Source organism: Marmota marmota, unplaced genomic scaffold (genome assembly GCF_001458135.2).
Source record: "Marmota marmota marmota unplaced genomic scaffold, marMar, whole genome shotgun sequence".
Lineage (NCBI taxonomy): Eukaryota > Metazoa > Chordata > Mammalia > Rodentia > Sciuridae > Marmota > Marmota marmota.
The window spans coordinates 8,559,577-8,584,945 of NW_026000249.1; the positions used below are offsets into that span (position 1 = coordinate 8,559,577).

At 38.5% G+C, this 25,369-nt stretch overlaps 1 protein-coding gene across 5 annotated transcripts in view; it reads right to left on the bottom strand.

Annotated features, from left to right (window-relative positions):
• Positions 1–24,715, bottom strand: part of Adgrg2 (adhesion G protein-coupled receptor G2) — a 64,311-nt gene extending 39,596 nt beyond the window's left edge. For 2 of the 5 annotated variants that reach the window (XM_048796326.1, XM_048796324.1), the window contains exons 1-4: positions 24,598–24,715; positions 2,998–3,033; positions 524–562; positions 394–417 (exon numbers count right to left, since the gene is read on the bottom strand). In XM_048796326.1, the coding sequence (XP_048652283.1) occupies positions 394–417; positions 524–562; positions 2,998–3,033; positions 24,598–24,715 (217 nt within the window). Of the gene's footprint in view, positions 1–393; positions 418–514; positions 563–2,997; positions 3,034–24,597 lie in introns of all 5 variants that reach the window. The other 3 variants (XM_048796325.1, XM_048796323.1, XM_048796327.1) reach the window with 2 other exon arrangements.
• Positions 24,716–25,369: the final 654 nt, after the last annotated feature.

Below are 25,369 nucleotides of genomic sequence, written 5' to 3' on the forward strand. Positions count from 1 at the left end.
AATCATCTGTAAAAAGGCTGTCTTTGAACACTCTGTGCCTTCAAATCCATGCTGAACCATATTGAAATCACTGGATGTGCTTTTCACATTTAAACATCTGTCATGCAAAACCTTATGGCATTGTGTTGTACAGCAAGTGAAATGGAGTACTCAAAATTTCTTTTCTAGAGCAGTTAAGAGTGGTGGAGGGCTGTCTTCCCTCTGTGATCATAATAATTTTATTATTTAACCAGAAAGTTTAGATCACTCTTAAGGGTTGTCAGGTTTGGGGTTTTCTGAAATTATTTAATGTATTCAGAAATAATTTAGAGATGGAAATCTGCCACAATGTTCATTATACTTATATACATATTAACAGTTATCAGTTTTCACTTGCTCCAGAAAAAATCTTACCATTGAGGCTTGTAGTTTCAGCCACTTTTTGTTACAAGGAGAAAAACAATACAAGGTATCATTAAAACAAAAATTTAACAAGTTGGGCTAAATCTATGTTTAAATTTTTTCAAAGTCTTGCCTGGAGTACCATTGGAGTAGGGGACAAAACTGACAAGAGATGATTCAGCTGCAGGAGAGAAAAAGAAAATTTTAAAATAAATACTTTGAAACAGTTATGTATTAATCAGAACTTCTGAGGTATAAATATAAAAAGAAAACATGCTCTGAGACCCATGATCACAAAGCCTGCTACTACCTATGGAATATCATGGAAATAATCTTAGGAAACACACCAAAATAAAAGAAATATTACATTCAAAATTTTCAACCAAGAGAATTCTAGAAAACATTTAAAATAATGTGTTGAACTACAATCATGAAATATACTCACATATTGGCTTACAACGGTGCCTGGCAACGCATCCCACAGTGAATTTAGGATTATAAAGACAAATTGATACCACTCAATATTGTACTACCTAACACAATTTCCCAGGAAGCTATTTTAAAATATGGCTGCTATTAAGACAATCAATTGAGTAATAAATTTCCTGTGGAGTGACTCTATTTAGGTTAAGAGGTCAACCTACTACACACATCTTACATGTTTAAATATTAAAAAGATCTAGTGGCTTGACCTCTACCTAAACATGGGAAAAACAAGCACAAACATTTTACAACTAAATCAAGTTTTTAATTTATCTGTAATTTATTTGCCTCCCTATTCTAGCAAGTGCTAAGCTTTTAGAAGCCTTTTGAAGCCTGATTTTTCAGCTGGTATGGACAAACTTTGGGTGTGTCAAGATGGTTGGCTGGACTGTCTGTTTTAGACTGCTCATGCATTGGCTGAAACACACACACCCTGTCTGTCCCACATTATTGCTTCCATATTTTGTCATTTGCTACATTTATTTTTTTTTTTAAGTTGGCAAGGATATTTCATGAGGAGTAAGACAGTTCCTGAGGGATAAAATCAAAGTGCAGATATGGACTTCTTTGCTATTGGGGCAGAACAAAATAACTGGTCAGAGCTGGTTTTTAATTAATGACTATTCATTCTTCCAAATGTTAATGAATGGTGATATCACACAAAGAAGAGGCTTATGGGCACAGCTGTCTTTGCCCTTCAATGCTACACTGGCTCTTCCCCAGGGCACTCAGAACCTAGGCTGTGACTAGTGCCAGTGTGTACCCGCAAAGCCCTGTTCCTCATTCTCTGCAAACAAGATTTTGCAAATATCATCATAATCAAGTTCGCTGAAAGTTATTCTACTAAAAGAAAAATACACTGGCCTACTCTACCCTGGAAGCTTAATAACCAGGGGACAAATTGGCATGGTAAAAAGGGCTTGGGCTTTGGTGGCATGCAGTCCAGGTACAAATCTTTGCCCCATAACTTAGTAATTCATACTAATGATAGTTAATTTAGTAAGGGCTTACTCTGTGCCAGGCACATGTATCCTTTCATTTTCACAAAATGAAGCAGGTACTGTTCTTCTAATTAATAGAGGAGGAAACTGAGGCATAGAAGGGTGAAGGAACTTGCCCCAAATCAGAGCTGGCAATGGGGGTGGGAGGGTGGTAGCCAAATTCAAACTCTAATAGTCTGGTTCCAGAGAATGTATGATCATGAGCAAGTTTTCCCTGCTGAGCCTCATCTGTAACATACAAATAATGATTCCTATCCTGCAACACTGAGAGGAATGGGAAGATGTTTGAAGACTTCTAGGCATGTAGTATGTGCACAAGAAACAACTGTCATTATTATTAATTCCATTTAAATGAATAATAGTAGAAGCTCATTTTCACACAACTAAGGATAAAATGTGAATTGGCTCATCTTTTATCATGAGAGATCATTCTAGTCTATATGGTACAGCAGGAAGAAATCAGAGAAGCCATGTGCTGCCTCTGTATGATGTGGAGCAAGAAGCTGTGAGGTCTTTGACAAGTTACTGAGGTGCTATGGGCTTCATTCTCTCATCAGCTAAGGACTGGAGCTGGGCTATTTTATCCCTAAGGTTCCATCGCAGCTATCAATCTGGAAATAGGATACTGTTCCTAGTTCCTGCCAATATGGGTTCTAGTTATTAATTTATCTGTAATTTATTTGCCTCCCTATTCTAGCAAGTGCTAAGCTTTTGGAGGCCTTTTGAGAAATACTCAATGAGGGTACTGAGGAAGCATGTTTAAGAGAATATCTCATCATGCAAATATAAAAACATTTGGCATGTTTAAGTTCTTGATACTCTTCAGAAAATTTGTGAACTAGAACACCAAAAACAACTGAAGAACTTAAGCAGCTACCATGATGTAAACCCACAATTTATTTGTCAGTGTTGTACTCCCCAGCTTTGTTTGGCAATACGGAAGAATCAATATGGCTGTCTTCTTGTCTATGTTTGCTATTGATTTTCCAGATGTAGGTTTAATGACATAACTTAATTAAGCTACTTGCAGAAAAACAATTTTGCTATCACTGACAACATGCCATACTGTGTGGAGAACTTTTGGGATAATATTTTCCTGAAATTCCCCAAAGTCATAAAATAACAGTCTTACCAGATGGTGATAACAAACTGGAATTATCAGCATTTTCTGTCAAGGAAAAAGGTGATTTAAAATTAGTTTACTTTATGCACAAATTTGTAGGAGATGAACATCTTTAGTGGCAATGAATCTGAGTTGTAAATAGCTACCAAAAGAGGGCAGTATGTTAATTTACTATTATTCTTGACATTGATCAGTCCTTTTGAATTCTCTACAAAGACATCTCTTAGAAATGATGACTAAAAACTTCAGCTACTGCCTAATATTCATTAAAATGTGTAGAAGTAAATGTGTACATCTGCATAAATTAAACTTCCATGAACTGTGCTTCTTTTTAGCACAGATGTTAGCTCTGCTTATTCTGCCACCTCTTGTATATAATTTCAATCTGATCAGACACCTCTCAGTGTACAAACTACAAGAGCTATTGAGTTATTAATTTGGAGAAAATGCTCATGTCCCTTAAAAGTAATTCTCTTTTTTTCTCTATGTAAAATAATACATGCTTACTGGAGAAACTTCAGAAATGACAGAAAAAGAAAAGAAAAGCCACCTATAATTTTGCCACCAGAAATAAATGACATTAATATTTTAGTATATATTATTTTCCATGTGTATATGTACAATTAATGTATATTCACGTACATATGTATATATCTAAATGTATAATAAGAAGGATCATATTACACAAAACTATTTATTGTTTTATATCATTAAACAAATTTCCACAAATTGTGATAAATGCTTAGCATTTCAATGATTGGATTTAACATTTATCTATGACAGATTTCCTTTTTAATGAGCATTTTGATGTGGACGATTTTTCTTTACAAATAATGCTGGATTTTTGCATACACACATGGCTCATTCTTTCAGAAATTCCATGAATTTTGGTTGTCAAAATGCCCTATAGAAAACTTAAATTAGTTTACAGTACCCTTTGCTATACACAACAGTGTTATTTCCCCAAACCTTCACTCACGTGAGGTGCTATAAGTTGTTAAAAAATTAATTATAAAAGAATTGTTATTTTCTTTGTGGTATTCTGACATACAATTAATAGGAAAGAATAAGTATGTTTGGAAACTAAAGTTGCATAATGAAATATACCTACTATCATATGGGAGCCTATTTTCCTGAAATGATGGCAGGGTACTTATTATTTTCAGGGATAATTAAAATCATAATTATGCTTTCAAACAGGATTGAATGATGCTTAATTCCCCACTTCCCCTGCAGCCAATAAGGCAAATATGGGCAGAGTGGTTAGTTGTCTTAGTACCCTAATGTAATTAGAATGACCTCTTCCTTAATCTCTGTTCTTTTTTTTTAATTGATTTTTTTATTGGTTCTCAAAACATTACAATGATCTTGACATATCATATATCATACATTTGATTCAAATGGGGTATGAATTCTTATTTTTACCACGTGTGCAGATTGCAGGATCACATTGGTTATACATCCGCGTTTATACATACTGCCATACTAGTGTCTGTTGTATTCTGCTGCCTTTCCTATCCCTCATGCTACTTTTATATTCTATTGATCAGAATCTACTGAGTTAACCTTTAAAGGGTTAATTTAAAAAATATTCTTGGGAGCACTAGGGGGCAATCAGTCATTCACATGTTAGTATAAGTTAATCTGAACTGGTTGAATTCTTTTGATCATCTAGAAAAGACCTACCATACTGGGTAATATGGAAAAGCACTGGGGAAAACCATCATGAGCTTCTCTGAGAATGACACTTATTAGTTTGGGTAGGTGAAGCCGAGTGGGGCAGGAGTGTGGCAAAGGCAGGGAACAGGATGAAGGTACTGGGGGATAGTGGAGTACCAGAGAATAGGGATGTAGAGTGAAGCTGAAGTGCAACAGAACCTAACACAGCTTCCTTAACAATTCCACTCCATGACTAACCATAGGCACTAACAATTTCAATCTTTACTGCCAAATCTTTTGACCCAAAGCTATGTACTCCCAGGGAAAAGGGTTCCGTTTTACCTCTTTCTTAGATATTAGAGGAAATGGGCAACCCAAGGGTAAGAAGAGAGCCAGAGCAGAGACTCAATTTTCCAGGGAAACCCATGAAACTGATCGGCCATCCCTGGGTAGTCAGGTCTGACAGGCATAGACTCATAAGTAAGAGCTTAAACTTGATCAACATGTAAATTTCATAGGTTTTGATTGCAGGCAGAGCTGGGCATGTAGCCTGGAACTTACAGGGCTCCTGGCAGCTCCCAACAGGATAGACAACAATCTGCTTTGATGAAGAGAGGGAATCTAGTAAGCTAAAGCTTCAATTTTTTAACCTGTTAAGTTCCAAGTTTTGGGGGCTGGGGTGGTAGCTCAGTGGTAGAGCACTTGCCTAGCATGTGTGAGGCACTGAGGTTTATTCTTAGCACTGCATATAAAGAGATAAATAAAATAAACATCCAGCAACAGCTAAAAAATATTTTTAAAAAAGTCCCAAGTTTTCAATTCTGTAAGCATAATAAATAGTCAAATATTATTTCAAAGTTACCATAAGTGGTAAGTTCTTATATGTGTTCCACATCTGGGATGACAGGAAAAAAATGGGTTAAATTGTTACTGCCTACTTTTTCTTTTGGCAGTTTTTCCATTTGGTTTTGTTTGTTTGCTTGCTTGCTTTTGGGGACCCAATTGCTTGGTGACTAACATTTATTCACTTTTTCTATCTCTAATTATGATGTGCTGTATCAGTCCTCCTGGTCCAAGATAAAGACATCCTCACAGGTATTACACTTTCCTGAACATCAGCCTATGTTTCTCTTGTGTCTCTCCCAATTCACTTCCCACTTGTTACAATAAAGAGGTGGTCGTCATTTGCAATGAGTCATATATTTGAGCTCCATGCCACTCTTGGGAGACAAAACATTTCCATTGTTAAAAAGATTCATAAACAAAGGAAGGAAAAACATTTAAAAATTTCAGATTTTCCTTTGCAAACCTATAAAGAGCAAAAGTTAAAGCATTATTCATTTACTGAAATCAGTCTAAATCAATAAATAAAATTATTGTGATCCATCTATAAAATTTACTCAATGTCTCTCCCTGGTGATTTTTTTTTTTTAAGACAAAGCCCATCAATTATGAGCAGGAGTTTGGTGAGCATAAGCTTAGAATGGAAGCCAAGCAGTCAGAGGAACTGGAAACTCAAGAAACTGACCTCCTTCCATGGTGTCCTTTTCCCTAACTCACCTCCCTGGCACTTTTTTTCAGTTATTGCCACCACCTCCTGAATGCCATTCTCACGTGGCCAAGTATGGTCTCAGCACTGCCATGTGAATATCCCACTGTCATTGCCTCAATATACCAAAGAACTCAGCCCTCATTACCCCACATCATTGCCATACTCGATCCATTCTTGAATTTAATAGCATTGCTGGTAACACCAGCCAAATAATTCCAATTGAGAACTTCAGTGCATTAGACTCTTCTTGCTGCTATAATGAAGTACCATAAATTTAGCAGCTTAAAACACAAATTTGTTATCACAGAGTTCTACAGGTAATAAGTCTAGCACACATCTTTCTAGCCTGAAGTCAAGGTCAAGGTGATGACTGGCGAAATTCCTTTCTGGAGACTTTAGGAAATAATATATTTCCTGCTTAATAGGGTTATTGGCAGAATTCAGTTCCTTGAAGTTACAGGACTGAGGTTCTCATTTTCTTGCTGTGACAAATTGAGGGTCATGCTAAGTCTAGAAGCAACCCATGTTTCTTGCCTCATTCCTCCATCTTCAAAGCCAATGACAATGGGAAAGGGTTGGGGAGTCCTTCTCATGTGCCATAATTCCAATTCACTTCCTCATCACACTTTAAAAAAACTCACATGATAACTGGGTCTACGCAGGTAATCCATGATAACATCCCTATTTCCTATCTCCCTGTGGTCCTTAACTTTAATTATACCCACAAAGTCCCTTTTCCATGTAAGTTTTCACCCTGTCTTATAAAATTGGAAGTTTTAAAAGATGACCCCTTTATGTCAATTTTCTGGTCCTCTAAAGCATGCTCTGACTACAGAAGAAGATGGAGATGGCTCTCTCCTCTTTATATCTTAAAGTATTAATTGACTACAGGAGTCACTTGGCATTGGATATATATTATTTAACATTCACACTGTGTCTTAGCCCATTTTCTGCCACTATGACAGAATACCACTGGCTGGGTCAATTATAAACAATAAAAATTTATTTGGCTCATAGTTCTGGAGGCTGGGAAGTCCAAGATTGAGGGGTTGCATCTGGTGAGAACCTTCTGGCTGTGTCATAACCTGGCAGAAGGGTAAGTGAGCTCATGAGATAGAGAGATATTAACCCATTCCCATGAGAATGGCAGCATTTATCTATTCATGATTGCAAAGCCCTCATGACCTAGTCACCTCTCAAAGATCCCACTTTTCAATACCATCATGATAGCCTTCTAATTTCAACATGAGATTTTCACAGGAATTCAAACAATAGCACACTGGATAAATTATTTTTCCAACTACATACTAAGAAGCTTGATGCTTTATTTATTTTCCTTCAAGAATCCAGTCCAGCGTCTTGTTCAAAAGTATTTTTAGATGAACTGATGAAATCATTAAGAAATCTCTATCATGGTAGAGCACTTGCCTAGCATGAGACCCTGGGTTTGATCCCTAGCATTGTGAAAAAAGAAGAGGAAGAAAAGAAGAAATCTCCATCATCGGGATCAAGCCAGGAACCTATGATAGGCACTTCAAGAGCAGGAATTTAACTCAGGGAAATAGTGCAAAGGTGAAGTGCTGGAGCAATCCACAGAGGTCAGGTACTTCCAGGGATGGAGGAAGAAGGAGGGAGGTGAAGTTACTAGATCCCAGAGAGGAAAGCCACAGAGCATGAGCTGTGACCACAGAGGGGGCTGTCCAGTGAGATGGAATCATGGAAGACGCACAGCCCACTATTAGAGATGCCAATCAGGGGGAGAAATGCCCCAAATTCTTCCTTTCCTCCTGCAATCCCATCTCCTGCCATTGCTGCCCATTGGCCACACCTAGCTGGAAGCCAATTAGCAATGGGACGTGGAAAATATGGCATGGGGTTAGGTCTCTGTGATACAAACCAGAGCAGGGGAAGCATGGGGATGGATCTGAGAATAATGAGACAAAATGACCTATTGTGGAGTTCATGAAGACTTGAGAAAATTTCTTGGATGACTCTTACTCAATCTGAACGTGGAGTAGTTATGACTGCCAATCACAGCAGAGAGATTACTTAACAGATCTTACAAGTGTGTGTTAAAATGTCCATTCAAATACATACTGAAACAACATTTAAAATTCAGCAATTGAGAGCTCCTGTTGCCTACAGTGTGACTTCGATCATATACTCGCTAGGGACTCTTCCTCTTTTTCTAATGTCTCTTCCCTGCTCCCTTGCTCCTGATTTCTGAGATCTCTTCCAAATAAACTACCTGCATCCAGATCATGCAAGATCATGTCTGGGTGTTTGTTTTCATTTTTCTCTCCATTGTTTGACATTGTGGTAGATGTTAAGACTTCAAATGTGAAATGGTTGGTTGTCTACAAAGCTTTGAGTGCAGTAATACTAATGAGTCTTTCCTTTCAACAAATTGGCCCCAAAGTTGGATGGGGGGAAAAAAAAGGTTTGATCTTCTCAGAGTGGATCTAGAAAGGATACAACTAGGCCCCCCTGCATGAATATTTTAGACCCAACTGAAATTTGTAATTTGGTGGCAGTCTTCCTCTGAATTGAATTGCTATTCCATAGAGAGATAATTAAAAACAAGCCACCATGCCTAGAGACTCTTACATAGGAACCCCAAACAAAGCAAAAAAAAATTGTTATTATATTGGCTCCTCAGAGCTTGAGCAACGGATACTCTTCCAGAAACTGCATTTTCAGATTTTGCTACATAACCAAAAAAATAAATGAAAACATTTCTAATTTGGCACATCTGAAACATGCTTACTTGAGCTGTAACTATCTCACATCACACTGCTCAATAAGTACTCTTACATAATATATTTGTTAAAAGATTAATAATGACATCACTAAAGAAAACTTCAACTCTCAGTTGATGGAACTTCCCAAAGAACAAATTGTCAGCAATTCTAGGTGGGTTTTGGTCAAAATGGGAAAGTAAAATGTGTTCTTGATCCCCCAGGTCCTGACTTGCTCTTCTTCCCCTTTCACACACTACCACTTCACATCCTCTCAGTCCTTTACCTTCTGGAACTGATCCTGATTCCCTCAGGGCTTTATGTGCAAAGGTCTATGAGATGCATTTTGGAGTATCACTAAATTCCCTGAACTAAAATGCAAATTTATGTGTGTGTTCACAGCCCCTCCCCAAGAGTAAAGTCCCAAATTATTTTTAATTAATAAGAATTTTTACGCTGGGTGCTACGGTGCAGGGCTGTAATTTTAGCAACTCAGGAGGGTGAGGGAGGAGGATCACAAACTCAAGGCCAGCCTCAGCAGCTTAGCAAGGCCCTGTCTCAAAATAAAAATATAAAAAGGACTGTAGATATAACTTAGTGGTAAAGCAACTCTGGGTTCAATCTTCTGCACCACCCCCCTCCAAAAAAGGAATTTATATAGTATTACTATGACTAGGCACTGTATAAGTGTTCACTTTATTTAGTCTATATAACAACCAAATGAGATAAGTTATCCCCATTTTACCGTTAGGGCCTTGGACAACTTAGACCATCTGCAATTCGGTTTTCCATTTGGAAGTTAGGGATAAAATTAGTCATACTAACTGACTATGTACTTCCTGAGTACTACTGTTAAAGAACTGAGAAGAATATACAGTAAATACTGCTTATGTCAGTAACTAATACAGTGATACTTTCCCTATTCCTCATTTTCTCAGTTATTCATCTGAAAATAATTTCTCCCTTCTATGTTCAAGAGTTCCATTTCAGTTTCTTTTCTCTTCATATTCTTTGCTTCTGATTTTCAAATTGCTTTAGGGATTACTTTGGAAACATGGGATGAGAAAGGAGAAGGGCTTCAGGAGAACAAATGACCCTGACTTGTTTCATAAATTCTTACAAAAGTCAAGACCAGGTGAAATTTTAAGGAAGGAAGTAGAAGGCACAATTAATCATGATGTTATTAGAGTGACCTTGAGTAGTATGTGCAGTCTTGCAAGGGTCATTGTTTGGCTTGTAAAACATAATATTAATATTTTTCTAATTATAACCAGAATATAGGCTTATGTGCAAAAAACTCCAAACCACAGAAAAATATAAAGAAAAACTAAAAACAAAACAATAATGACAAAACAAAAACAAAAGCCAGGCATGGTGTCACAGGCCTGTAATCCCAGTGGCTTGGGAGGTTAAGGCAGGAAAATCTCAAGTTCAAAGCCAGCCTCAGCAAAAGCGAGGCACTGAGCAACTCAGTGAGACCCTGTCTCTAAATAAAATACAAAATAGGGCTGGGGATGTGGCTCAGTGGTCAAATGCCCCTGAGTTCAATCCCCAGTACCCCAAAAAAACAAAAACAAAAACGAACAACAACAACAAAAACCTCGTAGTCTTATCACTCCAAGATAAGGCTAGCTGGATGAAAGGATCTTTAGAATATCTTTGGGTCAGCTGTAAAACTGAAACAACTAAATAGAGCCTTGGGAGATGTTAGCATCATCTTCTATTTTGAATTAACAGATACAAAATTGGGCTCATTAGCTTTCCAGTATGTGTGGTGGTGTTATAATGTTTCAATTAGGTAGGCTAACTACTTTTCCCTGATTTCCCTTTCCTGTATGTTTCTGGTGAATGTGAGACCCAAGAGGACTTACATAGGGAATCTGGGCAGATATGGAGCAACAGCTATTTTGGAGTTCACACACATTGACAATTATCAGCTGCCTGACCTTGTTAATAGGAGGTTGCTGTCAGGCCTACACTGCTCCACCTTCCCCTGAATCTTCCTTCAGCCGTGCCAACTCCTGGGCCAGGTGAGTACTTAATTTTGTGATGAAGAGCCTGGCTTCTATGGGACATCCCTACCACCAAGGCCAAAGGCAACAAGAACTAACATGGGCTACAACTCAGGTTTGTGGCTTCCAGCTTGATTTTGCTCTCCCCAATCTTATGTTCATCCTCCCTTTCAGACTGCCTGCCCTATAGATGTCAAGTTCCAGCATCAGATGTGAAAGTAACAGTTTTATAACAATTGCTTAACCAGCTCCCACAGTTGTATAGTCAAATCCTTATGATAAATCCCAGAGAGAGAGAGAGAATATGAATATTAGTGATTCTCCTTTTGTGATTGAACTCAGACTTATACAGCTTGAAACAAAATTTTTTTGAAGCACTTAAATTGTCTGTAGTTGTGCTGTGCAACATGACATCCGCTAGCCATGTGTGGCTATGTAAATTTAAGTTCAAATTCTGAAAGTTAAGTATAATTAAAAATTTAGTCCCCCAAACATGTTTCGAGTGCTCAGTAGTCACATGTGGCTGGTGGTTACTGTATTGGGCAACACAGATACAAAACACTTCCGTAACCTCGAAAAAAATTCTATTAGTGTTGGTCTGTAGTGACGATAACAGCTAATATTTACTGAATTCTTATATGTGGCAGATGCATTACAAACATCTGTTTTATATTCATTAACTAATATAACTATGAGATAGGTAATTCCACTTTACAGATAAGGAGATTCAATTACAATAATTAAATACTTTATTAAGGTTGGAGGTAAGATTTGACCCTACAAAGTCCAGAGCTTATAAGTCAACCTTATGCCACACTGTGAAGGTCCCAGTGACCTGGCTTGGCACAAAGGGAATGGGTAGTTCTGGTAGAGTTTCCTACCCTCAAATGACTCTCCAGTTTGGACAATGAGCACCTCAGTAGTGCCCATAACGGACTCCCCCAGTTTCCTTAGATTATATGAACTTGGCTTCTAATATGATACCAAAAAGAAAAGGATGCCAACCTTATCCCACTCTACCCTCCAATAATAGAATGAGATGTGACAATAACCCTAGCAGAAGGGTACAATCAGATGCATTAGCTAAGGTAATGCAAGCACTTAAATAATTAAACCCCCAAATTTTGGGGGCTTTATAAAATAGTTTGTTTTCCATGTTTCAAGTCCAGTGAGCAGCCTAGAGTAGAGCACTGGGGATGGGGGAGGCAGGGGGAGGGAACACAGTTGACAGAGGCACTGCTTTCTTAAACATAAGATTCCAAATTTGCCCAGGACAGTGATATCAGGAAAGCAAACAGGGAAGTTATAAGGAGTGAGCATAATCAGGTGGGAGATATTTAATAGCCAGGACAGGCACACCTTAGATCTACCCACATCCATCGGCCAGAACACAGTCACATGGCCACTTTCAACTATGAGGGAACTAGGAAATGTAGTCCAGCTGTGTACTGAGGAAAAAAAGCAAAAGCTTTGGTACTATGCCAGCTAATGCTTGCCACATCAGATTTAATGAATGTCATTAAGTAAGTAATGCCCGTTAAACTAATGATGGGACAAGATTAATGTTCAAATCACTCTCCCCTGGAAAAACCACCTTCTCTGGTTTTTTGTCATGACATTGACAAGGTCAAAAGTCGGGGAATCAATATGAACTAGAGGAGGAATCCTTGCCTCTTTCAGGCTGAATATGAATCCCCCTTTCTTTGTGACTCATGCTTCCAGCTTCGCTTCCAGCAAACATCCAAATCATCATTCTTCCAGGACCCTCGAGAGTAGGACTCCCATGTGACAAACCAGTTCTGTAAACAACTATGTACTGGTAGAAACCACTAAGAGAGGTTGAAATTATGGATATCCCTGCTGCATGGAAATCCTATTTAGTTGGAAAAGTTGCATTTTTGAGTTGCCTTTGTTTTGAAGCCACATTTACCCTTAATCTTTGCTGTGTTATTATGGATAGAAGACTTTTAGAAGGCCCCTAGGCCTTTGTTTATTGGTGGCTCCTGTTCTAATAGCTTTTCCTTATATTGTCTTTGGCTTGTCATGAGCTTTGATAGCCTGATCTGGAATTCCTCACTTTTCACAATCTGTGAGTCTGACTTGATAATCTTCTCCATATGAATACAATGCCTGTATCCGTTTATTTCTAATGGATGAAAGAATGTGCCTGCTAACCAAGCCTTAAAACTTGGTTAAGAGACTGACTTTCCAGGGAGACTGACTGGGGGTTCAGATCCTAGCTCTGCCTTGAGTAAGATCCTGACATTTCTCTGCTTACATTTCCTTATTTGTAAAATGGGGATTGTTTTCTTTGAATAAAATTATATTAGATTTACAAAGCATTTTATCACAGTATCAACATAATCATGATTATTATTCCTTCAGACTATATAATTCTATATCCTTGGATAAAGTTTACCTTTATAAAATAAGCTGAGTTTTCCCCCTTGTGCAAATAATGTGATATCAGTAATTTGTAAAGAGCATTTTAAAAACAAATGAAGATAATTTCTTTCCATGGTTTGCATGTATGTGATCTCCATTCTAACTATAAAATATTATTATCTACTCTCTCATGCTCAATTAGTGAGAATATCTATTAGAACACAATGTTTGTCTAATTCAAGTTTCCATAGCTTAGGATCATATGAAGGCAACTCCTAGAAAGATCATGGGGTTCTGACCCTTCATATTACACATCAGAAATTGTAATTCATGGAAATCCATTTTAGAGGCAAAGGAGACTTGAAGAAGATCCATTGAAATATTGGAAATTTTGCGAAGGTAATCACTTAGACCATATTTTCATCATTTCAAAAATTGTTTATTTATCACAATATGCTGCAAAAGAAAATTAGAGTGTTCTGTTTGTTTTGTTTGGAATTATATCAATACTGATTTTCTGCTGCCAATCAGACACTGGATACAGTCAGATGTGTCTTTGTTCAACACAAAAATAGGGGAAAAAATCTTTATTTACTTAAAATTTTAAAAGATAGCATCTTTTAGGACTTGGAGTTCACTGGGAGAAAAGAATTACAAAACAGATCATATGTGGGGAAAAGGCCAGATACCAAAATAGTCCAACCACCTCTGTCTATAAGTAAGGAAACTCAGGCTCAAAAATATGAAGTGATTTGCCCAAAGTTTACTCATGTATTCTGTATTTTGAAGGCCTACTGTGTGCTAGGCACTGTGTTATAGCAGGGAATAAGACAAAGTCCTTAGCCTAAATAGAGTTTATATCTGAGTAATAATTCTCAGCTCACAAGTTTTAAAATTCCACTTTGAAAACATTCTATAACTGAAAATTTCTCAGTAATTCAAAGTTATCCCCTCCTGCTTGTATACCAAAACACAGAATTTGTTAGACTTCACTGTGAATCCAAATGTGTCTAATGACAAATCATATTTTATATTGGGCACAAGGCAAAAATGTCTATGTAGTTGAAAGACAATATGGCCATGTGGTCAGTTCTTGCTCATTCAATGAATCAGATCATTATAAGCAATTTTAACTTACTTGTTAAAGCAAGATTAGTACCCATTTTGTACTTTCATTTCTCTCTTCTTTAAAAAAAACTATACTGTACTAAATACTTTAGCAACATTAGGATACCTTTTACTTTATGCTTTGCACATTCCTAAAGGGCAAGGAGAGGAAAGGGTATAGGTCAAATAGGACACGAGTGTTCAAGACTTACACAACTGCCACAAACATCACTGGGAAAGCATCTATAATTTATCTTGATTTTTTAAAATGGCACTGTGATCTCATAAATATGAGATCTCCTGCCAAGATCAATGTGCTTCTTATAATTTCTTGAAGTAAGGATGTACCCATTCTCAAGATATATCTCAACAGTGTGTTCTCTTGGAACATCAACTTAATCCACAGTAACTTAAATTAGTGGAACTATTGCTTTCATTTCTCAGACCTCTCTTAAATCTTTACTCAGTACAAATCCATCCCAGAATGAATGAATCATGGCAAAGTCGTGTAAAACCCATTTTTCAACTGTCTCAGTGACTAAACACTGGGGAAGTGGTTAAGAACTCAAGTTCTAGAATCCTACCACCTCCACTTTCCATATGTGTGAACTTGGAAGTGAATCAAACTGCCCAAGCCCAAAATAAGTACTTTGTGCAGGCTGGTATAGAGGTCAGAGTTCTACAGAGCTGCTTTCTTAGTCTCAGTACTGTTTCTTTCTGGATAACCTTCAAAGTTACTTCATTGCTGTGAGCTTCAGTCTTCTGATCAGCAAAGTAAGGATAATATGAACTTCTCTGTCTACCCCTAGGGGACACAGTGAGATGACCTATGCTAAGGAGCATTACAAACCATCAACACCTGTAGAAAATGTTCAGTTGTAATAAGGGGGGTGGGGAGAATAGAAGCTCAGGGGATGGGAATAGGAAAGACAGTGGAATGAATTGGATGTACCTTTCCTGTTCATATATGAATACATGACCAGTGAAACTCCTCATCATGTACAACCACAAGAATGGGAAATTATACTCCTTGTATATATGATATATCAAAATACACTCTACTCTCATGTATATCTAAAAAGAACAAATAAAAAAAATGTCCAGTTGTGTTGCTGCTATTACTGTTGTAACAGTAACAGTAACTGTGGCTACTGGATCCTATAAAGAGACGTAATGAATTCACTTTCCATGAAGTGCCAAGCAATGATAGCACTGGCAACTTGAGGATTTACCAGTCAGTAAGAGCCGCTCTCAAACTTTTATCAATTTTGAAGTCAAGACATTTATTGGCTTCATTCTAAATTTAAAAGCTTTTGAAATTGCCTCACTTTAGAAATCTAGCTGTAAAAAATATGGCTTCAAGTTGTTTCTAATTTTACATGAGGAGCCTCATATAGGGGAACAGCCTAAAAATGGGATTACAGAGATGAGTGGTTCCCAGTTCAGCTAGAATCACTTGGGTCACTTTGAAGAACCCTAGTACTCAGGCTATACCCTCAGACCAATGACATTGGGATACAGGCATCAGGTTTTCTTAAAGCTCTACAGGTAATTTCAATGTACAGCCAAGTATGAGAACCTAGCATATATAATCAACGGCTCAAATATCACACAAGGATTTTCTGAATGACATTATGTCTGAGCCAGACTCCAAGGATCCCCAATTTCTCAGGACAAAGAATTAGGAATCTGAGCTGGGTGGTTGAACTCACATAATGTCAGACTGTGAAAGAATCTTAACAGTCAATCAATTGAGCTTCTTCATCATATAAAGGTGGAGAAATACATCCTTTAAGGGAATTCTAGTTAATGTACAGCTATCTCACTGAAGTCTATACAAAAGTTTGGAGGGGTAATTTGTGTTATATTAGAACTCACTGGGTTCAGATGAGGGTATGGCTGATGATATAAGATGAAGGGAGAGGCTCACATTTTAGAATATCTCTAGGCTTTAGACTAGGGTCACAAATCAAAACCAATCAACCAACCAGAGTTCATTAAGCACTTACTATGTGCTATGGAGGACACCCAAAGAGAGTAAAGATGTTACCCTTACCCTCAAGGATCTGAATAGATTATTTCCACATACCTGAAAAGGTCAAACCAGGAGAAGCAGAATTCAGGATGATGCCTTCAACAATTTCTAGCAGAGTGTCCTGACAAGTCATAAGTGTCTGCTATATATTAGGTTTTAGAGCAAGTTTTACATTTGCAGATACAATTGAGATGGAGAAACAATTGAAACAATAAACAAACCAAAAAATCCCTGAGCTTCCTTTGATGTCTCAGATGGCTTCATCTTGTTTTGGAGCATCCAATCCAGAGGTATAGGAAAGGGAATCCTTAAGTCTGATGCTTAAAGGCAGCTATGTCTCTCTTGCTCTAAAATGATCTATATAACTCAACGTCTTTTGAATGATTTCACAATCTTTGTTTTCCCTTCTTTTTCTTCTGGTAGTCCAGATGGCATCCATGCTTGGGAATGGGTGCTAGCGACCTTCTGGTAGCAGGAAGAAGTCTGGATCTGTGTGCTCACCTAGTGCCGAGCCCAGGATTCTCAATGGCCTCTTCAGACATGTCCTCTGTCTTGCAGGGTTCCTCAGTGTCCAGTTGAAATCCAGTGGTGAAGGCTACATCTAATGGGCCCCATAGTCGATTCTCTCAGAATCACATCTAGGCCTAGGAGTCCCTTTCTTGATGATCAAGCTCCCTTCAGCTCTCACCACTGACAGACTCTGTGTCTGGCACATTCTTTTTCTGGCTCCTGGTCTAGGTTGTTTATGCCACAGTCTTTTCAGTCTTGTCTTTACCATTGGCTCTCAACACAGCTGTCCACTAGGAAAATGAGGGCCCTTTAGAATCCCTACCTTAGCACATGAGAGCCAAGAGAAAATTAGAGGGAACACTGTCTCTGGCTTTCTCTCTGCCTAAACATACTGTCTCACCATTCTTCATCTATACAATTGCTCTGTGAGGAGTCCTTACCAGCAGTTCCAAGAGAAAAGTGGGATACGATGTTGTCCACTTTCAGTTTCCTCCCCCAATCTGTCTAGAATCTCTATCACTAATCTCCTTGTCACCATTTCCACATGCCAGGGAAAGAGTCAGGGCTCAACAGAAGTGACTTCATGCCTGGGTGTGGAGACTAGGTTTCGGGGGGTTGTGAGATTATCTGAGCATCATATCAATGACATGGTAAGTATTTATAATCTCAGTTTTACAGATAGAATATTGTGGCAGAGGAAGGAGACCAGCACTGGGTTTGGTGTTAAGAGACAAAGTCAAACAAGGGTGGTTTTTTTTTTTTTTTTCCTGTTTTTCAGAAGCATAGAGCCTACCTCCTGCAGTGCTAACATCTTTTGCACAAGTAAGAATAGACTCCAAGAAACAAAGCATGAGAGAGTAAGAGGTCTTAGAGAAGGGGAACTGGAGAGGAACTTATCACTGGAAATACTTGCAGCACAAAAAGACCTAGATCCGGCTCAGAGAGAGAGAGAAAGAGAGAGTGTTGGGGATTATAGTTTATGAGATCACCAAACTGGCTCAAATGTGTAATTGTTTCCAAATGGGGAAGACAATTCTGCAGGAATGAAATTATAACCATCTTCCACTATTATGTCATCTTACCCTCTGGAAAATAGAATAGTTTTACCTAAAAGAAGACCTCCTTCGAAGACCAAAGAGGAGAAAAAAAAAAAAAGAAAAGAAAAAGAAAAAAGAAAGAAAGGCATTGGCACAGGCTGGGAAAGCTAGAGGCCAGAGGTAAGTATAGTTATCTGCCAAAGACAACTGGGCTTCTGGTAGACTGGGAATGATTGCCTCAACCGTCACCAAACTAGACAATTGAAAGCATTCAGGTCTAAGAATTCTCTCTGTTGGCCAGTGGCCTAATAAGAGCATTAGGCCCACCTCTCCCTGCTAACATGAGCTGGTGAGTCATCCCCAGGATGAAGCTACCATGTTTGCAGCCCAGATCCCCAAGAGCCAGGGGAGTGACTATTCTCCAATGGTTTACCTTGGGCTCCTTTTCCACCTTCTACCTGTGCCTCAGTGATAGGTTCACTCAATCTTCAGACACTTACTGAGGGTGCTCTGGGAAGCCAGGTGGAGTATGAATAGTACTGGATACAGATTCTGATGGCAAATCTTCTGGGCAAATGACTTAATTTCTTTGACACTCTATCTGTAAACTGACATGAAAAATATTCACTGTGAAGAGTTGGGGGGAAGATTAAATGAGATAATGTTCATAAAGCACTATAAGGGCCTGACCCAGAGCAGGCTGAGAGTACTCATTAATTTTTCTCACATCAGTTCACACCCCCACCCCCACGTCTGCACTCTCCCTTCTCAGCCACACTGACAATGGACTTGAAGGAATCATGGTGCAAAGGAAGTCTATGATGAACATAATCCAAGGTGGCAAGTATCACCAGGTAAAAGATAAATAGTAAGGGGTGAGGGCTGGGGTTCAGCGGTAGAGTGCTTACCTAGCATGTGTGAGGCACTAGGTTTGATCCTCAGCACTTCATATGAATAAATGAATAAAATAAAGGTCCATCAACAACTAAAAAACATACATATTAAAAAAAAAAGAGTAAGAGGAGAGAGATTTCATTCTTCTGAGGAAGTCATAGCAAGTTATATAGAAGTAGGGAAATCTGGCTAAACCTTGGGTGGTGAGTGTGTTTCCAAATGGAGATGATCCCAGGAAGTGGGGGGGCATACTTAAGTAAAGCAGGGAAGAGAGTAGAGCCAATAATGGGTACATTAACAAGCAGCTTACTCCTATGCATAACTGGGACACAATCCAACTAGGGAACTCTGGCAGACAACATCCAACACTCCTTAGCATAGTCCCACCAAGGGACAAGGAAGAGAACACATTTAAATGTCAACTCCCATTCCTCACTGTTTTGAGGTGTTAACTTCTCACTTTTGAGGAGTTTTGACACTTTTGGCTTGTCCCGTGTACAAGCCAAGTATGCTCCCATGGAGCTGGGCACAGTGGTGCATATCTGTAATCCCAGTGGTTGGGGAGGTGAGGCAGGAGGATCGTTAGTACAAAGCTAGCCTCAGCAAAAGTGAGGCGCTGGACAACTCAGTGAGACCCTATCTCTAAATAAAATACAAAATAGCACTAGGGATGTGCCTCAGTAGTTGGGTACCCCTGATTTCAGTCCACAGTATCAAAAAAAAAAAGTATGCTCCCATGGACACAGATCATTCTCAGTCAGGAAGACATGAAGCAGTCAACATCCTCAGGAAAAGTCTGCAGGTGACCTTCGGAGTGTTATGGGTAAGGCACTAATAGCATCTGCTATGGGCGTCTTAGCATTTAGCTAGACAAATCCACAGATTTGGCAAGAGCCACACATTTGAGTCATGCTTTAGGACCTATACTTGTACCTATACTTGTACCTGTGTTGTATTGTACCTGTATTGTAGTCATGTTCCTCCACCTGCAGTGTAAATTCCCTGGAGTCAGAGATGATGTTCTCTCGGCATCTGGGGCTGCTGGGCCCAGAGCAGGCAATTGCTATCATACAATTGATAACTCTGTGTTCACCAAGTCAGTCCCCTTGGCCTTCATAAAGACCAGACCCAAGCTATTCTGAACTGAAAAGAAATGGTCTCAGTCCAAAGCTGTTCAGGGAAATGGTGGCCCTGAGCTACCTGGGTGATTCAGAACCCATATTCATGATTTTCACAATTATGGATTCCATCTTTGTTTTTAATCTACAGATGTAAAAACCAGCAAGCAACTAAGTCTAGCATAGCAGAGTTTCCTCATCTGTGAAATAAACTACTAATAGTGTCTATTTCAAAGGGTTATTGAATGAGCTTTAAACAAGTTATTTTTTTATAAGGGCTTAGACCAGTGGCTGGCAATCATTGTGATCATTAAATAACATAATACTCTTACTGGGAGTTCTGAGAGATAATAAAAAACTCCTATTTAGCCCTTTTGAGATTCTAAGACACTTAATTCAGAAAAACCTTTGCTTTCATGAGTTTCTTTTTTTTTAATCGTATATTTTGAGCCTTATCATAGCTCCCCTGATGGAAAGATGAGGAAACAGAGGCTTATATTAGTGGCAAATCAAGATCATACACATAGCAGGCAGAAGGCATGGGCGAAGGGGTTCTAACCCCAGATCTCACTAGTTTTCTGCTCTGGCAGGCTGCCAGCAGGCTGTTAGTCAATTCTTTAAGCCAGTGGTTCTACCCTTGAGCATGCATCAATATACCTGGAGCACTGGTTACAACACAGAATACTGCCCCTTCCCCAGAATTTCAGATCCAGCAGGCCTAGCATGGGCCCCAGAATCTGCACTTCTAATAAGCTCCAAGGTAATACTGATATTACTTGTCTGGGGGCCACACTTTAAGAGCCAGTACTCTAAGAAACCAATTCATCAGTGCAATAGTTTATATCTGGAATGTTCCCCAAAGGCCCATGTGTTAAAAAGTTTGGTCCCCAACTTGGTGCTAGTGAAAGCTGGTAGATACCTTTAAGAGGCTGGACCTGGTGGGAGGTTTTAGGTCATAGGAGGTGTGTCCTCAAAGGGGACCGTGGGACACCCATATTTTCCTCTTCCTTTTTATAAACAGGCTTCTTCCACCCTGCACTCCTTGCTGTGGTGTGCTGCCTAATCACAGGCTCAAAAGCCATGGGGCCAATTGACCATGGACTGAAACCTTCAAAACTGTGAGCCCAAATAAACCTTTCCTCTTTTTAAGTTGATCAACTCAGGTACTTTGTTTCAGTAATGGAAAGCTGACTAACATAAGCAGAATGCTGGAACAAGAAATACATTCATTCATCTGCCTTAAGCTACCACTCTGCTTCTCCCTACTTAGGTTTGCTTCAGAGTTATGTACTTTCCTATTTACCTGCTCATTTTTATCATTTTTACATATAAATTTTCAAAAGTCTTATTTCTAGCAGACAGCTTTCATTTTGATGAATTTTTTTCCTGTTTCACTTTCCTGCCTCATCTGTCCCTGTGGGGGAAAAAGCACCACAGTGAGACTAAAGATGTGGCATCATTCATGAACTCTACCACTTCCTAACCAATAAGATCACTGGGGGGACATTTACTTATCAATAATGTGGGGACACAAGATTTTTGCCCTGCCGATCAGACAATGATATTTTAATGTTCCAAGGAGATGATGTGTGTGACCATAGTTATGTGGATGTTGCATGGCCACAAGAGAATTTATATACCATGAATATCAGGAGGCATTTTCTCTCCCTATTTATCTTCTACCAGTTCTATAAACTGGTTCTCAAAGTGTGGTCCCTAGACCAGTTGCATCAGCATCACCTGGGAGTTTATTAGAGATGTAAATTCTCAGATCCCACCCCAGACCTTCTAAGTCACAAACCCTGGGACAAGGGCTCAGTGATATATGTTTCAACAACCCTGATTGTGTGGTTCTGAGCACAAAATCTAGAGTTGGGTTCAAATCCCAGTTCTGTTACTTCCCAGGGCTAACAACCCTAGGCAAGTTATCTCTCTGAGCCTCAGCTTCCTGTTCTGGGTTCAAAAACTGGGTTCAAATCCCAGTTCTGTTACTTCCCAGGGCTAACAACCCTAGGCAAGTTACTTATCTCTCTGAGCCTCAGCTTCCTGTTCTGAAAAACACAGGCAAGACTAGGATCAGATCTGGTTGAAAAAATTAGGAAAGTGGGTTAGTGCAAAGCAGGGATCTGGCACATTGTAATCCTTAGTACACACTGAATTTTTATTTTTTTATTTTATTTTTTTAAAGCGTATGACTTCTTGACAACATGCCCTTGTGCCTACTTTGTAAAAGATTGCCCATTGTGCTTTAGCTTGCTGGAAAGTTTTCCATTTAATTTGCTTGCAAGTATGTATATTGGTACATGTGTTTTGTTTATTTATGTTGCTACAGTTTGCAGCCAGTAGATTTTTGTTTTATCCAACAAAGGTTCTTTGGTCCTACCACCTTCTTCTGAATAAGAAACATATTTACCTGTCTTAAATAATGTCTTTTTTGGGGGGGGAGGGCACCAGGGATTGAACCCAGAGGTGCTTAGCCACATCCCCAGCCCTTTTTATATTTTATTTAGAGACAAGGTCTCACTAAGTTGCTGACGCTGGCTTTGAACTTGCAATCCTCCTGCCTCAGCCTCCTGAGCCACTGGGATTACAGGGATGAGCCACCACACTGGCTAATAGTGTCTTCTTAAATAACATTCATTTCCTAATCTTACTCCTAATGAGTATTCTTTTCCTTTTTTTTTTTTTTTTTTTTTTTTTTGTGGTTCTGGAAATTGAACTCAGGGTCTTATGCATGTGAGGCAAGCACTCTACCAGCTGAGCTATATCCTCAGCCCCCTAATGAATATTCTTTATATTTGCATAGCCCAGTGTTCTTTTGGCAGTATACCCACAGAAATCACAGCCCTATTGCTGGCCTTTATGCAGCCTTAAGTTGCTGAGGTTGGCCTTGAATTTGTAATCTTTGTCTCAAAACAAAAAATAAAGGGGGTGGGGGATTGTGACTCAGTGGTAGAGTGTCCCTGGGTTCAATACCCAGTACCACAAATAAAATAGAATAAATGTCAGAAATAAATGCTAATACATTTGGTCAATTGACTTCGGACAAAGACACCAATACCATTCGAAAGGAAAAGACAGTCTTTTTAACATATGGTGCTGGGAAAACTGGATATCCAAAGGAACAAGAATGAAATTGGATTCTTACATCATATATAAAATTTAACTCTAAATAGATCAAGGGACCAAAATGCAAGAACTAAGGTCTTAGAAGAAAATGGGGAAATCTTCCTGACATTGGATTTGGCAATGATTTTTTTAGGTATGACACCAACCTATAAACAATCAAAGTAAAAATAGATACAATGGACTTTATCAAAATTAAACACTTTTTCAAGACATGGTGGTTCACACCTATAATCCCAGTGACTTGCAAGGCTTAGGCAGGAGAATAGCAAGTTCAAGGCCAGCCAAGGCAATTTAGAGACCCTGTCTCAAAATAAAAAATAAAAAGGGTTGGGGATGTACCTTAATGGTAAAGTGCCCCTGGGTTCAATCCCTGGTACCACAAAAAAGAAATAAAACCAAAACTTTTATCCATGAAATTATACTATAAGAAAGTGACAAAATGCTCCACAGAATGGGAGAAAATATTTGCCAAACATATATCCTACACAGGATTTAATATGTAGAGTATATAAATAACTCCTAAAAGGCAACAACAACAACAATAACCCAATTAAAAAGTGAGCAAAAGTCTTAAACAGCTAATTCTCCAAAGGTATACAAATAGCCAACAAGCACATGAAAAGATGCTGACATCACTGATCACTAAGGAAAAGCAAATCAAAACCACAATGAGATGCTACTTCATACCTATCATCAAAACAAAAGAAAATAGTGTTGCCAAGGATGTGGAGAAACTAGAATCCTTGTGCTTCATTTATGGGAAAGTTAAATGGCACAGCCACTGTGAAAGAGATTGGCAGTTTCTCAAAAAGTTAAACAGAGAATTACCATATGACCCTGCAAGTCTACTCCTAGGTAAATACCCCAAAGAACTGAAAGCAGGGACTCAAATAGTTACTTGTATACCCATCTTCATAGCAGCATTGTTCACAATAGCCAAAAGATGGAAACAACCCAAATGTTCATCAATGTATGAATGGATAAGTAAGTTGTGGCACATACACTCAATGGGATATTATTCAACTTTAAAAAGGAATGAAATTCTGTTGAATAAGCTAAAACATAGATGAACCTTGAAAACATTATGCCAACTGAAGTAAATTGAACAGAAAAGGATAAATATTACTATATTTTTACTTATGAAGTACCCAGAATAGGCAAATTCATAGAAACAAAAAGAATAGAGATTGGGGGATGTGGAGTTACTGTTTAATAGTGAAATGTTCCAGGAATGGATATTGGTGATGTCTGCACAAAATCATGATTGTACTTAAAGCCAATAACTGTACACTTAGAAATGGTTAAAATGGTAAATATCATGTTGTGTATATTTTACCATAGTGAAAAAATGATCTTAAATAACAACAACCCCCCCCCACACACACACACACAAATAAACAGAGAAAAAAAGAAAAGAAAAACAGACACCTTACCTTCCAGGGATGTAACCAGAACAACATGAAGACAAATGATGACAAGGAATATCTTGAATGTCAGTAAAACTTCTTCAGGTCTGCCAACATGACCACACTGCCCACCAGAGAAAAACATCCTGAAATAAAAGAAGGGGGACAACAGATTGTCACAGCTGCCATAATCACAACACAGCAATACCCAAAAGGTCATTCCTCAACCAAGGCAACCTGCAAGGCTGATTCCTTTTAGTACTATGAGTCCAGAAAATCAGCAATGCCAGGTGAGCACCAGCCATTAAAAAGCAAAGCCCATGTTTTGATTAAGGGAAAGTCACAAAGTAGGACATTATATTCAAAATGATTAAGCAAAGCCCATGTTTTGATTAAGGGAAAGTCACAAAGTAGGACATTATATTCAAAATGATTAGCAAGGTAGTCCATGAAGATCTATGGAAAATACCAACACGGGGGCTGGGGTTGTGGCTCAATGGCAGAACACTTGCCTAGCATGTGTGAGGCACTGGGTTCGATCCTCAGAACCACATGTAAATAAATTAAAAAGGCACATCAACAACTAAAAATTATTTTAAAAAAAAGAAAAGAAAATACCAACACATTCAAAATATCAGAAGAAATTTAAAACCAAAATGGTATGTATATAATTATTACCACCATATAAAGGCTGGTTGAGATTATACTAAGAATCAGAAGGATTCACAGAATCTTCTAAATAATCTACCCTACTTATGTCTTATACTGTAAAAGGCCAGGTACTTTGTGTTTCCTCTTT